At 40.1% G+C, this 18,595-nt stretch overlaps 1 protein-coding gene across 5 annotated transcripts in view; it reads right to left on the bottom strand.

Moving 5' to 3' along the window:
* Window positions 1–1,331: 1,331 nt before the first annotated feature.
* Window positions 1,332–18,595, bottom strand: part of C5H18orf54 (chromosome 5 C18orf54 homolog) — a 39,508-nt gene continuing 22,244 nt past the window's right edge. For 3 of the 5 annotated variants that reach the window (XM_038401119.2, XM_038401118.1, XM_038401117.2), the window contains exons 6-8: window positions 10,729–10,860; window positions 8,276–8,349; window positions 1,332–2,779 (exon numbers count right to left, since the gene is read on the bottom strand). In XM_038401119.2, coding sequence (XP_038257047.1) covers window positions 2,722–2,779; window positions 8,276–8,349; window positions 10,729–10,860 — 264 coding nt within the window. In that variant the 3' untranslated portion in view covers window positions 1,332–2,721. Of the gene's footprint in view, window positions 2,780–8,275; window positions 8,364–10,728; window positions 10,861–18,595 lie in introns of all 5 variants that reach the window. The other 2 variants (XM_043514235.1, XM_043514236.1) reach the window with 2 other exon arrangements.

Here is an 18,595-nt window from a genome sequence, read left to right as displayed (position 1 = left end):
TTGTGTAATCCAAACTTTTGCAACATATGCACAGAGCCAGAAGTTCTCATATGACAATCACCAGACTTCCTTTTGCAAAGTAACAGATATAGTCAAGTGGTATTTAAAGCCATCACAACTATAGGTGTTCCCCATCTACTTACTCATTCTTAACTTGCAGGGATCCAAGAGGGAGAAATTATTATATCTCCTTTCTATTATTAATCATCTTGTTTTTTTCTTTTGGTATCTTTCAGTTCTTCAAATTGGCAGCTTTGAGTTTATTACAAATCTGTTGTACAGAGGTCTCATATGTACATGTGACAGTGGCTTTCTAGAAAATAATTTGTTTTCTTTTACAGATACATATGTTTTATCTGGTGTTTTATTTATAGTGAATTTAGTAATGATACAATGTTGGCTTGACAGCCTAGGAGACTGGACTAGTTACAGAACAGGTACAGCTTATAGAGCTGCTGTAAAGGCTTCCTACAAATGTCTTGTCAATATACCTCAACCCAGACCTTGAGGGACCATATAGGGGTGTGGTGATTGCTCAGATTTCATTCCCATCCAATTCTTGTCTTCTCAGTAATAAATGTGATCTTTTTTAATGTGGACAAGTTCACATACAACTTGACTGACACCAACTTTTGCACTGACCATTGACAGATGGCAATACTACCCTGGGACAGATATAAGCAAGCAGATGCAGGTCAAAGGGTTTGGGCCCAATTCATGAGCCTGGTACATATCCTTTTGTGCTGCTCTACTAGTCTAAAAGGGCTATAAAGCAAGCAAACTAGAAAGCTGGGCTAGAGTATCTCTATATTTCTGTTCTCTAATGAAAGGGCTCATAAGGGCCATAAGGAGCTGGGTTGTAAGATGCAGCAACACAGAGATTCCTAGATCAGGGAACTACAAGAATGGCATACCCTTTCTTGGGTCCTGTGCCAAGCAGAGCTTGGCTGGACTTAGGAATCCAAGCCTTCTTATACTTTTACCACCAATACACTAAGTCAGCCTGTCCCCCACTTTCCAACCAGCTATTTCAATTATGCAGGATTATTATAAAAAGCAGAACCATGAAGGCTGGCACCAGAAGGAACTTGTTGGAACCACAGACAGACATTTATATGTATTGTGTGCCAATTAAAATGTGTAAAAACTATGCGTTATCCCATATGCTAAGTGGCCTATTCTTTACTTCCACTCACAGATACTCCACTTTACCTAATAATCAGACATCTTTTTTTACCCATTTGTTTTAGAATTTACAGGCTAACTGAGAAAACCTGGACAAAAAGTATGCACATTGATATTAATGAAGTGTATATATAGTGAATCATAACTGCTGACAATATTTTTTAATCAAAATACTGCAAATGATAAATACCAAACAATGTTTTCATGTGAGCTGTAGAAATAAAATAGTATTTAACACTTAGCCACAAGCATGTACATAGTGGTGAAGAGACATAACGAGCCCCTATCTAATTCATTAAAAATATATATATTTCATTACCAATTTACCAATGTATATCTTTAGAGACCAAATCAGCTATTTTCTAGGAAGTATGCAACAGGCATAATTAAAATACAGAATTCCTGCATCCTGGCACTTGAAAAATTTGTTTTATTTTTAATTTTAAACATAATTGCACCAGGCTTCAAGTGACTAACTTTTCCTTGAATGATCTATTTAACACTGTTCTAGCCTGAAGAATTGATGCCGCATTTTGGAACTTTTAAATGCATTCTTTTGGGTCTTTTCAAACTTCTTTACTGACAACTTGGTTTTAGGGGATTTTATACAACTGCATTAGTACAAAAAGGTAAACTGACCGTTAGCTATTAATCTCTCAACTGACAAAGTGCATGGAGGAAAACGCACAGCTATGCGAATGCATGCTTAAAAAGGTCTACGTTTCAAAGATAGGTGATATTATTTTATGGCACTTCTATCCAAAGAAATAGGTCACAGCTAGACTCATTTGGCCTCTTGAGGAGCTTTAGTGTTTCATCCCATATATCTATCATGATATTGTCTTACTGTAACTAGAAATAGTGGTTGAAAGGGGATTACATGACTTGTATTTGAGAAATGCCAGAAAAGGATTTCTAGATTTAGAAAATTCAATAGTCTTTAGGCTTTGCTCCCCTGACTATAATCATGTCAAAGGAAAGTTCTATCAGAAAGCAATGATCCTAGAGCTTTTATGTAATATTGTTGCAAAGCCTTCCTATTTGCCTAAGTTTATACCTCACTCTTCAGTTTCCTTATTTCTATCAATTTTGTAGAAGAGTGTGGGGGATGTAACGGGGCCACTGAATGTGGTATAGCATTTTGAGTTTCTGAATTATTTTATTTATAGACCACAGAGCCTTATCCTTGATGGTTGCTCAAGTTATTTTAATAAAATAAATATTCTTTATAGTATGGATCTTGCCAGATAATATTAGATTTTACTAGATTATATATTTATTGCTCATAAATTTTGCAATTTTCACCTCAATGCTAAAAAAGCGCAGAAATCCTGCATAGTACTTTTAAAATAATACACACTTCTCTCAAATTTTTTTAAAAAAATTTGATCTATGAAACTGTTCTCAAAGAAAAGTTAATGGTTATTATACAGGTACTAATATTTTAATTATATAGACAGCTCAGTTTCCAATAAAATATTTCTTATTTGTAGATGTTTTTTCCTTTCCATCTTCTTGATGATAATCTTTCTGATCTTATTTGCCACTGGTATCTTCAACTAGGCCTTTGAGCCTGGACAAATGGTGTAAAGCCCTACATTTAAAAAAAACAAAAGCCACCCTTATCAACAAGTATATTTTACGATTGACGTTACATATATTTAACAGAAATGGCAGCATTTCCTTAACACCACTTAATCAGCTTTGAGGCATCTCTTCAAATTAATACATAGACATGTAAAACTGTGAAAACAAATTAAACATTTTATTAAATGTTGATTTAAAAGGGACAATTCAACTGTAGACAACTATTTTCATGACACTGCATTTCTTTATTCTTGCTACAGATGTCTATTTTCCCTATTTAGAACTGTTAAAAGCAAGTAAGGAAGACATTTTAGTCTGTGTTATATAAAAAACCTCAGCTTCTTCTAGGGTCAATGATTTTGCCTAATACCACACTTAATACTTCAAATTTTTTAAATCTGAATTGCCAACTTCTGGCTCGATCTTATTTCCATTTTAGTCAATGAGTTTTAATGGAGAGGACTGGTCCTTTATTTTTATTACTTATTTAAGAGAATGAAAGAGGTTTATAAAAAAAGAACTGCAGGGTGATGTGCGTGGTGGTGGTAAGGGTCTCCACCAAGTATGGCATGCAACTTTTTGTAAAAGTGACAGATCTGCGGCTTGGCACCCTACTGATTGTTGGCCTCTCTGGCCTTGTGACCCATCTGCTGCTCTTTCTTTGCTTTCTCATAGCATTGCTGCTGATCCCTGATGTACTCTTTCTCCTGCATTCTCTGTGCAATCTGCTACAGGATGTCCACATTATACTCCTGCACAGCCTCTTCTACCCACAGGCCCAGGAGATCCGGTCTACTCCAAGTTGGAGCATGTAGCCAGCATGATTAGCTGCTTAGTTGCACACCATAATGGAGAGCTGCCAGGTGTGCCAAGCTGGACAATTAGGAAAAGACATTTCAAAAATTTGCAGGGCTTCAAAGGCAGGGGAGCGGGGTGGCTTCCGGTCACTGTGGGGGGTGGAGTTCATAATTGTAACTGGAGTGGTCAGTGTCAGGCATTGTGGGACAGCTGCTGGAGGACTGTTAAGGTAAACATTGGTAATGCAGGTTTCAGAGTAGCAGCCGTGTTAGTCTGTATTCGCAAAAAGAAAAGGAGTACTTGTGGCACCTTAGAGACCAACTAATTTATTTGAGCATAAGCTTTCGTGAGCTAAAGCTCACTTCATTGGATGCATTTGGTGGAAAATATAGAGGGGAGATTTATATACACACACAAAGAACATGAAACAATGGGTTTATCATACACACTGTAAGGAGAGTGATCACTTAAGATAAGCCATCACCAGCAGCGGGGGGGGAGGGAGGAAAACCTTTCATGGTGACAAGCAACGTAGGCTATTTCCAGCAGTTAACAAGGACACCTGAGGAACAGTGGGGGGTGGGGTGGGGGGGGGGAAATAACGTGGAGAAGTAGTTTTACTTTGTGTAATGACTCATCCATTCCCAGTCTCTATTCAAGCCTAAGTTAATTGTATCCAGTTTGCAAATTAATTCCAATTCAGCAGTCTCTCGTTGGAGTCTGTTTTTAAGCTTTTTTGTTGAAGGATGCCACTCTTAGGTCTGTAATCGAGTGACCAGAGAGATTGAAGTGTTCTCCAACTGGTTTTTGAATGTTATAATTCTTGACGTCTGATTTGTGTCCATTTATTCTTTTACATAGAGACTGTCCAGTTTGACCAATGTACATGGCAGAGGGGCATTGCTGGCACATGATGGCATATATCACATTGGTAGATGCGCAGGTGAATGAGCCTCTGATAGTGTGGCTGATGTGATTAGGCCCTATGATGGTGTCTCCTAAATAGATATGTGGACAGAGTTGGCAACGGGCTTTGTTGCAAGGATAGGTTCCTGGGTTAGTGGTTCTGTTGTGTGGTTGCTGGTGAGAATTTGCTTCAGAATGGGGGGCTGTCTGTAAGCAAGGATTGGCCTGTCTCCCAAGATCCGTGAGAGTGATGGGTCATCCTTCAGGATAGGTTGTAAATCCTTGATGATGCGTTGGAGAGGTTTTAGTTGGGGGCTGAAGGTGATGGGTAGTGGCGTTCTGTTATTTTCTTTGTTGGGCCTGTCCTGTAGTAGGTGACTTCTGGATACTCTTCTGGCTCTGTCCATCTGTATCTTCACTTCAGCAGGTGTGTATTGTAGTTGTAGGAATGCATGATAGAGATCTTGTAGGTGTTTGTCTCTGTCTGAGGGGTTGGAGCAAATGCGATTATATCATAGAGCTTGGCTGTAGACAATGGATCGTGTGGTATGATCTGGATGAAAGCTAGAAGCATGTAGGTAGGAATAGCGGTCAATAGGTTTCTGATATAGGGTGGTGTTTATGTGACCATCGCTTATTAGCACCGTAGTGTCCAGGAAGTGGATCTCTTGTGTGGACTGGTCCACGCTGAGGTTGATGGTGGAATGGAAATTGTTGAAATCATGGTGGAATTCCTCAAGGGCTTCTTTTCCTTGGGTCCAGATGATGAAGATGTCATCAATGTAGCGCAAGTAGAGTAGGGGCATTAGGAGACGAGAGCTGAGGAAGCGTTGTTCCAAGTCAGCCATAAAAATGTTGGCATACTGTGGGGCCATGCGGGTACCCATCGCAGTGCCGCTGATTTGAAGGTATAAATTGTCCCCAAATGTGAAACAGATATGTGTGAGGACAAAGTCACAAAGTTCAGCCACCAGGTTAGCCGTGACTTTATCGGGGATACTGTTCCTGATGGCTTGTAGTCCATCTTTGTGTGGAATGTTGGTGTAGAGGGCTTCTACATCCATAGTGGCTAGGATGGTGTTTTTAGGAAGATCACCAATGGACTGTAGTTTCCTCAGGAAGTCAGTGGTGTCTCGAAGATAGCTGGGAGTGCTGGTAACGTAGGGCCTGAGGAGGGAGTCTACATAGCCAGACAATCCTGCTGTCAGGGTGCCAATGCCTGAGATGATGGGGCGTCCAGGATTTCCAGGTTTATGGATCTTGGGTAGCAGATAGAATACCCCAGGTCGGAGTTCTAGGGGTGTGTCTGTGCGGATTTGTTCTTGTGCTTTTTCAGGGAGTTTCTTGAGCAAATGCTGTAGTTTCTTTTGGTAACTCTCAGTGGGATCAGAGGGTAATGGCTTGTAGAAAGTGGTGTTGGAGAGCTGCCTAGTAGCCTCTTGTTCATACTCCGACTATTCATGACGACGACAGCACCTCCTTTGTCAGCCTTTTTGATTATGATGTCAGAGTTGTTTCTGAGTTGCTCCAACCCCTCAGACAGAGACAAACACCTACAAGATCCCTATCATGCATTCCTACAACTACAATACCCACCTGCTGAAGTGAAGAAACAGATGGACAGAGCCAGAAGAGTACCCAGAAGTCACCTACTACAGGACAGGCCCAAGAAAAAAAAGTAACAGAACGCCACTAGCCATCACTTTCAGCCCCCAACTAAAACCTCTCCAACGCATCATCAAGCATCTACAACCTATCCTGAAGGATGACCCATCACTCTCACAGATCTTGGGAGACAGGCCAGTCCTTGCTTACAGACAGCCCCCCATTCTGAAGCTAATACTCACCAGCAACCACACACCACACAACAGAACCATTAACCCAGGAACCTATCCTTGCAACAAAGCCCGTTGCCAACTCTGTCCACATATCTATTCAGGGGACACCATCATAGGGCCTAATCACATCAGCCACACTATCAGAGGCTCGTTCACCTGCGCATCTACCAATGTGATATATGCCATCATGTGCCAGCAATGCCCCTCTGACATGTATATTGATCAAACTGGACAGTCTCTACGTAAAAGAATGAATGGACACAAATCAGACATCAAGAATTATAACATTCAAAAACCAGTTGGAGAACACTTCAATCTCTCTGGTCACTCGATTACAGACCTGAGGGTGGCTATCCTTCAACAAAAAAACTTCAAAAACAGACTCCAACGAGAGACTGCTGAATTGGAATTAATTTGCAAACTGGATACAATTAACTTAGGCTTGAATAGAGACTGGGAATGGATGAGTCATTACACAAAGTAAAACTACTTCTCCACGTTATTTCTCCCTCCCACCCCACCCCCCACTGTTCCTCAGATGTTCTTGTTAACTGCTGGAAATAGCCTACCTTGCTTGTCACCCTGAAAGGTTTTCCTCCCTCCTCCCCCCCCCCCCCGCTGCTGGTGATGGCTCATCTTAAGTGATCACTCTCCTTACAGTGCGTATGATAAAATCCATTGTTTCATGTTCTCTGTGTGTGTATATAAATCTCCCCTCTGTATTTTCCACCAAATGCATCCGATGAAGTGAGCTGTAGCTCACAAAAGCTTATGCTCAAATAAATTTGTTAGTCTCTAAGATGCCACAAGTACTCCTTTTCTTATTGGTAATGCAGTATCTATATTCATGCTGTGTCAATCTCAGTACATTGACCATAGCTCAGTTGCCACTTGGGGAGGTGGCGTTACTATGCCAGCGTAATGGAGGGCTTACATCAGTGGGAGACAAATTTAAGCATGTACAAATGCACAACTAGGTCCATGCAAGGAGGCTTACATTGCTCTTTGTAGTATAGACCAGGCTCTGGTCTAAAAGTCAAATTAGGATGTTAAGTAGTGCACTACATTATGTTAGGAAATTGTTTCTGTACCTAAGAGTTATATTATTTTCACTTTTTACTTTTAACATTATAATACAAAAGTTAGTATGTCGTGAAGATGGACAGTTTGTTGAAATAGAATTATACTCTAGCAGTTATTAATTTAAAATGGTTCTATTATGAAGTCTGTTTTTTCCAATCTGCCTTTTGGTGTTTAAGAGGTTCCCTACCAATTTATGAGCATTTATTTAAATGGGACTCATGTTTATTTCATGTATGGAAAATGTTTTCTCAAGTAAGCTATTCATTATGATGCTTCCCTGAAGTTATAAAGAACCAAAGGACAACAGCAATGAAGATTTCCCACACAGTAAATTGTTTTGTGTAAGGATCAACTCTATGGTTACTCTTGATGCAACAGTATGCTTTTACTTATATCCTCCCCCGAATTGAATTACATTGACTACTTTTGCTAGCGCACTGCATTACAAGTACATATCTAATTTTTCTGCCTGCTATTCCCTACAAGTTTCTTTCTTCCACCCATCGAAAGTTGTAATGTAACATGGTTATTCCACTTTTTAAAAAACTGTTTTCTAGGTGGAATCATTTTTTAAAAATTCATTGTCCCATATTTCTAAGTTCTTTTATTACTTCAGTTTTCACCTGCAAATGTTAAGATTCCCAAAAGATATAATGTAAATATTAAGATAAAACCCTACAGCAGCTCACTAGATACTCCTTAGATCCATAAATTGCTATGTATTTTGATAATTCACAATTAACTTTTGTTTATACTTCAGCTAGTTTCCAATCCATGTGATAATTCTCATATCCAACCTAATTTAAATTATTTTTCCAAGCAAGACTGAGACAGGAGGAATGTTTAATTGTGCGGAGTAAGAGAATTAGTACACTTACCTTCGAAGGGACTTGGTAATAGGGATCACATCATTGTCACACAGCTTTAATTCAGAAACTGCTTCTTCTGAAAGCTTAAAAAAGAAATTTGTCAAATATAAACAAATGACTAATAGAATAGTTTACATTTATATAGCAGCTTTCACCCCATAGGATCTCTGACAACTTTACAAAGTATACACATACTATAAGGATCAGCTTGTTCGCCACTGAATTGAGCTTTGTGGGTGAAGTAGAAGAGTTTAACACATTGCAACATAACGGAGTCTTCAATTTCTGTTCCTAATTTGCATCAAATCCACTTGAAACTGCAGAAAAATTGAGGTAGCAAAATGCAATTGCCCAATTCAAAACGGTAAGTTTAGTATGGCTAAAATTCCTTGCCCTGGTGAAAATTGCCATGTCTGTTAAGGAGTGATATTTTTGTTAGACCACATTATGCATGAAAGACAGCATCTCTAGCAGCGTAGTACATCCTAACAATGCTGGTCTCATTGGAGAAGTGTTTTAATTCATCTTCTGAATTAAACACTACTTGTAGCACATGTTCTTTGAGGTCTTCCATCCAATTACTGACCTGCTCCAACATGGCTTTGGGAGATAGGACAGGATAGTAGCATAACGTGACAGGCACATGGTAAGTAACAAGTAGGTAAAGAATTTCTAAAGAGATTTTATTAAAAACATTTTGTTTCTGTACTATAAGACAATTAAATGCATTTTTCTTCATCTAAATATATGCTTAGAGGCTTTCCATCTTTCTGAAGCGATTATTAAAAAGCAAATCCAAATACTAGGTAATGTATCCCTTTACTCAAATGCCATGTTTCTCATGTAAATCCTTTTTCTCTTCCTGTGCCTAAGAAGATACTGTATAGGGTAAAATTTTACTCCTATATACCAAAGGTGGCAAAAAGACACCTCATGTTGGCTTACGTGCTCAGTCTACACATCAGTGTGTTTGTGTTAAACAGATCAAATTACTATCCTTGCACTAAACAAGATGGAGAGCCTCTTCAGAGGCACTACAGTAGCTAGCACGAAGTTTCTAAGACAACTGGTGAGAGGAAGTATTCTGGTTTCATATAACTGAGGAATAGAGAACTCTCAAAACTACTAAAGGTCTAAGAAAGTCTGAAGCAGGGAAGGATACACAGATGATTCACATACAGTTGTGTGTAAACTGAAACAGTGAAGAATGCTTATAAAATATTAATATACAAAGGTATTAAACATTCTAGATCTAAAGCAGACATTTGAATTCTAGAACCAATTAAATGTCTGAATAGATCAATAGATGAGTAAAAGTTTATAAAAAAGAAACAAATTTAGAGCTAGATAAAGGAAAGAATAAAATATCTCCTGATACCTAGCCCTGTTCTCTTAAATACAATATCCCATCTATCCAATTTAATATGAAAGAAACCAAAAGATGAGAGTGGGACAGGAAGTTGGACATAATCTTGCAGTGTGATATGGCAGAAAGAGTTAGTAAGAAATTATGGACTGCATGTAAAGAATCACATAAAAAACATGACAGTTTTTGTCCATATGGTTTGGGGGGTGACCACATTTGAAATATTAATTTCTGAACATCTCTTTATAAAGATATATTGATAAACCAAAGTTCACTAAAGAGATTAAAAAAAGTGTGGGGGTGGGGGGGGCGCAGAGAAACTGACTTCGGCCCCAATTCAGGAACACGCTTAAGATTATGCTTATGTACATCCTAATTCAATAAAGCACTTCAGAACGTATTTAAACACTAAGCACAAGCCTAAGTCCCTTTGATTTCAATAGGTTTAAATGTGTTTAAGTTCTTTCCTGAACTGGGGCCTTATGGGAAAAGATTAAAAGCAGACCACTACAAATTTTTGAATGGGAGCGCGGACCTCTTTGGAAATCTTAATTTTCCCCCAGGGTCTGCAGAACACAGGTCGAAAACCACTGAAATAATATGTACAACATGTCTAACTTATAACAAAGGAAGGGCATGTTTACACTCTTCAGATATTTATACCCTGTTAACACCAAGGAGGGGGGAGAGAGTGAGAGAACGATTTAGGGTGGTCCAAGGGACTACGAGTAGTGGTTTGAAATTAAGGGGGAATTGTAGGCTGAATACTTAGTATCAGGAAAAAACTTCCTAACATGGAGCTCCATTAGGTTTTCCTCAACAGAACTGGTATGAGTTACACCACTTGTGACAGAGTTACAGTAGACTGGATAAAACAGCAGAAAAGCTACTTAGGGAACAATACTACATTGTCAAGTATATGGACTAGAAGACAACACAGGTCTTTATCTCCAACTTGAATGAATATGGGTAATTGTGGTTACATTTTTGTAGGCTGGCTGGAATTCTAGACTTTACAAGTACAGTCCCACAGAAAAATTAGACAGGATATTAATATCAATAAGACCCAATATAAAAAAGAAAATAGATTGCTTACTTTTTTAAATTCATCATTTTGTTCAGCAGTTTTATTCTGGTTAAAGCTTTCATGAACTGCTTGTAGGTTGAACAACATTAGCTTTAAAGCTTCAACTGGCCCATGGTGGTTACCTCCAGAAAAGGTATTTTCCTAAAACCAAAAAGCAGAAAGATTTTTGATCTTGCAATGAAACAAAAGCTGTAATATTTTAAAAATCAGACCGCTACTTTTAATTTTTCTTTAGGACAATTTGATAGTTGTGACCTATTGGATTTTCTACTACTTTTTTGTCAGTCTATAGAAAAAGCATATAGAGGGCCTCATTCCCCACTACATCAATTGTATGGCACTGTAGCCCATGGAACCAACGTAGGTACACTGCAGTAGATCTTGAGTAACAGATGGTATGTCTACACTGCAGTTAAACACTTGCAGCTGGCCCGGGTTTGCAGGGGTTGGCCAAGGGGCTATTTAATTGTGGTGTAGGTATCTGGATTTGGGCTGGGACCCTCCCACCTTGTGGGGTACCACAGTCCAAGCACCAGCCGGAGCCTGAACATTTACACTATGATTAAACAGCCCCACAGCATGAGCCTACTGACATGGTCCAACCACGGGTGTGTAATTGCAGTGTAGACATTCCCACGAGGTGGAATCAGGTCTAAAAATGATAAAGGAATATAGGAATTTGTCCGACAGCAAGTTGGTAGATAGATCATGCTTTTAGTAGGTCTTGACTTTATTTGATAGATGTAAGTTACACTAATAATGAACATAGCTGGGCACACAACAATTCTTAACTGACAACTCCAAATATCAATTTTAATAAAAATACGATAAATCCAGAGCCAAACTCAATCCCACATTCACCCATAACACGCACACCATATGTTCCCCAACACTTGGAAAACAAACAGCTTGGAAAAGAGTTTTTTAGAACCTGAACTGTGAATTTCCACATTTTCTAATTTTGAATGTTTACTTTTAGAAGGAACATCAGTATCTTAAGAACAAATATCACCTCTGTTTGAAAATTATTTGCCCACTTTTGTTAACAAGTAACACTTCAGATTACTATAGTTGAAAGATGAGAGGAATTTTTTTTAATTGTGATTTATAAGGAAAAGCTATGAGACTAACTAGAAAGTTATCTTTGCATGGATTTTTTCCACACTATAGATGCGATAAAAACACAAAATATATAGGAATGACAGAGTAGGTTGCAGCTGGCCTGGGAGTGACAAAACATGTGAAAGGAAGCATAGAGTCAAATATAGTAAAAATCTTAAATGAATCAAACTGTATCATAGAATCTCTATGGGAAGAAATTCCTTGTGTGAGTAACAGAAGTTTAGCAGTAGGAATATCTACTGACCATCTGACTAGGATGGTGACAGTGACTGAAATGCTCAGGGAGATTGGAGAGGCTACAAAAACCAGAAAATCCAATCATAATGAGGGATTTCAACTATCCCCATTTTCACTGAGTACATGTCACCTCAGGATGAGATGCAGAGATAAAATTTGTAGGCACCATCAATGACTGCTTCTGGGAGCAGCTTATTCTGGAACCTACAAAGGAACAGGCAATTCTTGATTTAGTCCTAAATGGAGCACAGGATCTGGTCCATGAAGTGAATATAGCTGAACTGCTCAGAAATCACTACCATAACAATTAAATTTCACATCCTTGTGTACCACAGTAGCATTTAAATTCAAAAAGAGGAACTGCACAAAAATGAGGAAGCTAGTCAAACGAACAGTCGCAAGAGCAACATGCCTGTAAGCTCCATGGAAACTATTTAAAAATAAATCATAGAGGTTCACGTTAAACATGTGCCCCAAATAAACAGCAGTAGGAGGACCAAAAATATGCCACTGTGGCTAAATAGCAGAGTAAAAGATATGGTGAGAGGCAAAAAGGCATCCTTTTAAAAACTGGAAGTCAAATACTACTTATGAAAATAGAAAGGAGCATAAACTCTAGCAAGTCAAGTGCAAAAGTATAGTTAGGCAGGCCAAAAAAATTTGAAGAGCTACTAGCAAAAAGACACAAAAAGTAATAGCAAAAAAAATGTGTAAGTCCATCAGAAGCAGGAAGCCTGCCAAACGCAAAGCAGGCACTCAAATTCAGCCATCTTAGTATTTAGACTTCTAGCATTTGTAAACAAGCACTTATATTTGTCTATATTTAGTTGTCTGCCTTTGTCTGACATAATTGAATGGGACTCTTTCATTTGACTGTTTCTCTTCAGTTTCTACATGTACTTTATCAATTCCTCTCCTCTTTACTGGGATATAAAGTATACCCTTTAATAAATCCACCCTCAACAGCTGTCTCTGTCTGACCTCTATGCTCTTCTGTACCTGTCAGCTTTCCCCCAGCCCTTAGTTTAAAACCTCCTCTATGAACTTTTTAGTTTTACATGCTAGCAATCTGGTTCCAATTTGGTTTAAGTGGAGCCCATCCTTTGTGTATAAGCTCCTCCTTTTCCAAAAGCTCCTAATAAACCTAAATTCTTTTCCCCAACACATCATCTTATCCACACATTGAGATCCTGCAATTCTTTCTAACTGGCCTTACGGCTTGCGTTTGAGATGACTGGAGAATAGCTAATGTGATGCCAATTTTTAAAAAAGATCCAGAAGCAATCCTGGCAATTACAGGACAGTAAACCTAACTTTAATATAGTTTCATATAGTTTAATATAATTTTGCCTGGTAGTAAAGGACACAATTAATAGACACACAGATGAACATGATTTGTTGGGGAAGAGTCAATGTGGCTTTTGTAAGCCAAGGTCTCTCACCAAAGGCTCTTAAGCAAAGTAAGCAGTCTTGTGATAAGAGGGGAAGTCCTAATGGATCAGTAACTGGTTAAAACACAGGAAACAAAGGATAGGAATAAATGGTCAGTTTTCAGAATGGAGAGAGCTAAACAGTGGTGTCCTCCAGGGATCTATATTGGGACCAGAGCTGTTGAACATATTCATAAATGATCTGGAAAAAAGAATATTATGAACAGGCAAAATGTGCAGACAATACAAAATTACGCAAGATAGCTGAGTCCAAAGCAGACTGTGAAGAGTTACAAAGGGATCTCACAAAACTGGGTGACTAGGCAACAAAATGGCACATCAAATTCAATGCTGATAAACGCAAAGTAATGCAGTTTGGAAAACATAATTCCAACTATACATATAAAATGATGGAGTCTAAATTAGCTATCACTCAAGAAAGATCTTGGAGTCACAGTGGATAGTTCTCTGAAAACATCTCAATTTGCAGCGGCAGTCAAAACAGCTAACAGAACGTTAGAAAACATTAGGAAAGGCATAGATAATAAAACAGTAAATATCATAATGACACTATATAAATCCATGTACGCCAACACCTTGAATACTGCATGCAGTTCCGGTTGCCCCCTCTCAAAAAAAAAAAGATATAGTTTAGAATTGGAAAACAAAGAGAAGGGCAACAAAAAGTATTGAGGGTATGGAGCAGCTTCTGTATAGGAAGAGATTAAAAAAAAAAAGACTTTTCAGCTTGGAAAAGAGATGACTGGGGGGGGCGGGGAATATGATAGAGGTCTATAAAATCGTTACTCGTATGGAGAAAGAAAAAAGTTATTTACCCCATCATAAAACACAAGAGCCGGGGTCACCCAATGAAATTAATGTGCTGCAGGTTTAAAACAACAAAAGGAAGTACTTCACACTGCAGTCAACCTGTGGAACTGGTTTCCAGGGAACATTGTGAAGTCTAGAAGTATAACTGGGTTCAGAAAAGAATTAGCTAAGTTCATGGAAGATAGGTAAATCAACGGCTATTTAGTCAAGATTGTCAGGGCAGCAACCCCATGATCTGGGAGTCTCAAACCTCTGACTGCCAGAAGCTGGGACTGGATGACAGGGGATAGATCACTCAGTAATTACTCTGTTCTGTTCATTCCCTCTGATGCATTTGGCATTGGCCATTGTTGGAAGACAGGATGCTGGGATAGATGAACCACTGATCTGATCTGGTATGGCTGTTCTTATGGCATCTTAGTTGTTTCTGTTTGACCTTACCCAGATTCCTCACCAGATTAGGTACAGTCATTTTACTGCCAGTTTTGCCCTGTCATTAGTATTGGCATTAAAATTTCCTCTTGTTGTCCATTCTCCTACCCTCTGTTGTTCCTTTCTCCATTGCTCTAGCATCTTTTACTTGATTTTCCTCCCAATCTACATTAGGCTCAAGTGTGGATATTACATGAGCATCTCCCAAACATCTCCCCTAAATTCCTTGTTTAAAGCTCTTTTAATCAGCTGTGCCAGACTTCAGCTGAGAATTCTATTTCCCTCCCTACTTAGGTGGAGTCCATCCCATGAGAACAGTCTTCTGTCAGAGAATGCCTTCTAGTAGTAGAACATTCCAAAGCCCTCCTTATAGCACCATTGCCTAATCAACTGTTGATCATCATAATCTTGTTTTGCCTTTGCTCTCCTCCTCTAGGGACATGTACATTCCCACTGAACTCAACTTGAGCCTTCATTTAAGCGTCCTCTCCAGCCAGGGGTAGTTTTCCGGCAAGACTCTAGCAGTATCATTTGTTCCCAAATGAATGAATCGGTGGATTCTTTCCCACTGCCATAAGAACCCTCTTCAGCCTCAGATCCACATCCTGTCTGCTGGGAGCTAAGATACAACACACCATTCTGTTCTCCGGATCAGCTCTGGTGACAGGCCTGTCTATTCTTCTTAGCAGGGAGTCCCCAATTACATAGACTTGCCTCTTCCTGGTGTTGGTAGAGCCTTCCCCTTCTGTTCTTTCTGGCTACAAATCTTCTTGTCCTTTATTATTTGCAATCTTCTGAGAGTCATCCTCTATCCTCCTGGGGCTGCAAATTCTAGCTTTCCCCTCTTTTTGTAGGACTAGCCACTCTTCTCCCTTGCTCTTCCATCTTTTATTACTGCTTGCCGCTCACCTTCATTTTCCAACTCAGTGAACCTGTTCCTCAGCTCTTCTTCGCTAGCCAGTCTTTTCTGCTGCCTTGTTCTCATAGTCACATGCTCCCACAGGCTACTTTCCTCATCCAGAAGTTTATCCTCTCAGTATTCTTGTCCAGCATGCATCTTCAAGTTTTGAGTTTTCCCTTCAGCCTCCTCTCTCCTTCCCTTCATCATCTGCTCAAATCCCCTTCTAAACTCAACCATTATTTCTAGCTGCACCACAAAACCTCAGATCCTCACTTCCATCAGATCTATCAAGTGGCACTTCATACAAACAAAGCACCTTTCAAGTACCCTCTCCAGAAAGATGTACATCCTGCAGCTTCCACACCAAGTTGTCTTCATTGTTTCTTCCATTCTTTAGGTCTTTGTAGCTATCATAGCCTCCTAAGCTCCCATAAACAACAAGCAGAACAAAAAACCACACACACACTAGACACGCCCTCCCCCAAACTCCCACTACAACTCTCCAGTTTTCACAGCTCTGTTTGATGGCTCCTCTGCCTCTGGTTAGCCAGTTGGCTGCCTTTATATGTTTGTTGAAAGAACCATGTTTTTGTGTGTGTGTTGAGAGAAGCAGAGCATTAGATCACAGCTATACCGTGACTGGGGGTAGGATTGCCTAGCTATCATCTAATGCTCTGCTTCTCTCAACACACTGCCCCCTACCCAAAACTTTACAAACTGAAAACAAACCACCGAACAAACACATACTCTCAAGAACTCATTCACTGCCCCTAAGGAACAGGGGCTTGTCTCCTTTTTCCAACAACAGATCTCTACTCAAACTCCTGTTTTCACCATTGTTTGCTAGTTTCTGTGCTGCTGCTCCTTTGGAGGAACAACGCAGATGAGTATACATCAATCAACTCCATCTATTTTGCCCTTTGAAATTCAGCAAGAGGAGGTGAGGAGTAAAAAGCAGAAGAAAGAAGTAGATGTGATTTGGAATATCACTTGGAAGTATTTGAAATTGAGGGGAGGTGCGAATGCTGGATCAATTATCCAAAGAGGATCAGGAGAATGACACCTCATATGTAGATGGGGAGGTGGTGAAGATGAGGAGGTGTCAACTTATAAGTAGAAGAGAAGGTGACTGAGCAGACTGAGCAGAAAGTGTAGAAACTCATCCAGGAAATGGGTTTCAAGACTAAAAGAGAAAGCCCAACTAGTGCAGAGGAGAGTGAATTATTTGGGGGTGACCCTAGGGGAACAAGGAATTCAGGTAGATCAACAAAAGGTGAAATCATTAATGAATTTACCAAGGCCAGATGATTCTCATATATTGAGGGTGATGTTAGGAGGGTTTAACTATTTAAGGAAACTGCTGGAATTTTGCTGGACCCTTGTGGCATTTATTAAAAAATAAAGTAGCATGGGAGTGGGGGCCTGAACAAGAAAAAGCTTTCTGTACTTTGAAACAAGCCTTGATGCAAGCTCCAACATTGAAATTCCCAGAAATAAACAAGCCATTTGTGATTAAGTTGGCAGCAACCCAACGAAGTCTAGAGGCGGTATTGATGCAAGAACCTGAAAGGAAGTTAATACCGGTAGCACATGAGTCTAGAAGATTAACCCCTACGGAGCAGCAGTTTGGAATCTGTGAAAGAGAATGTTTACCTGCTGTGTGGGCCTGTAGTGGGGCAGCTGCCCCACTCCCACAGAACAGGGGATAAAAGCAGCCCTGGAGAGAGCTGTGGCTGGGAAAAAGTGAAAACAGCTCGGGGAGTAGTTGACCACAGCTGTGGCCAGCTCAATTAGAGCCCAGCTGGCCCTGATAAGAGGGCTGTGAGCCAGAAGCTGTAGGAGTTTCACTCTAGCCCCGGAGTGGGAAGGGCTAGCTGCCTGAGAGGAAGGTACCTGAAACAGAGCAGTGCTGGGGAATAGGGCAAGGGAGCTCCAGCCTGGTAAACCCCCAGGCTGCAGGCCTTGGTGAAGGCCTATAAAGGTAATGAGGCTACACAGGTGCAGCTTGGGAAGAGGCAGAGGCAGCTGGTCCTAACCCCTTTGCCAATGATAAGTGGCCATTACAGACTGCAGTCTGTCCCAGTGAAAGGGGGCTAGATGATGACTGACAGTAGCCACTGAGGCGAAGTGGGCTTAGAGGGTTCAGGTGGGGAGACCCAGAGTGTGGGGGTACTGCTGGGGCAGAACCCTGAGGTAAAGGGTACCCAGGTCCAGGGGGAGACGGGGCCAGCAGCAGGCAAGACACTGGCCTGCAGAGGGTGCTCTGTATGTTGGAAAAGAGCTAATTCCCAGACGACCAGCAGGAGGCACTGCACTGGTGAGGAGTCACTTCGCTACAGGGCCATTGAAGCTTTTGCTTTGACTACTGGCACAGTCCCTGTTATAATACCAACACCTCACTCTCCCCGAAGTATATTTTAATCAAGAAAACTGCAGGGAAAAGTGGCATCATATACCATGATGGCCCAATGGACCTTGATATTAACTAGCAGAGATGTTACATATGAGAACAACAAACAAGCAATGATGTTACCATATGCTCTCCTGATGGAAGGAGAGAAGCATGAATGCCCACTTCTAGAAGCTGAACCAAAGTTAGCTGAAGAAGCACCCCTGGTAGATGAAGTGTTAAACCTTGGAGAAAAAGAGGTTTGGTTTACAGATGGTAGTTCATACCATGAGAACGCTAAGAAATATACAGGCTATACCACTGTACAAATTGATGGTGAAACTATTTCTGGTTCTATGAGTGTGACCTCAGCTCAGGGAGCAGAGATCAGAGCACTTAATAATCTGATTACACATAAAGACAGTCTGCAACATTATTTTTCTGTCTATTTGGATTCAGACTTTGTGGTACAAGGACTGTTACACTGGATTGGGATTTGGAAAAAGATCATTGGGAAACAGCTGAGGGGAAAAA

The sequence above is a fragment of the Dermochelys coriacea genome, chromosome 5 (genome assembly GCF_009764565.3).
Source record: "Dermochelys coriacea isolate rDerCor1 chromosome 5, rDerCor1.pri.v4, whole genome shotgun sequence".
In the NCBI taxonomy this organism is placed as follows: domain Eukaryota; kingdom Metazoa; phylum Chordata; order Testudines; family Dermochelyidae; genus Dermochelys; species Dermochelys coriacea.
Note: the sequence above shows the minus strand (reverse complement) of the source record. Positions and strands in the feature narration are given on the sequence as shown.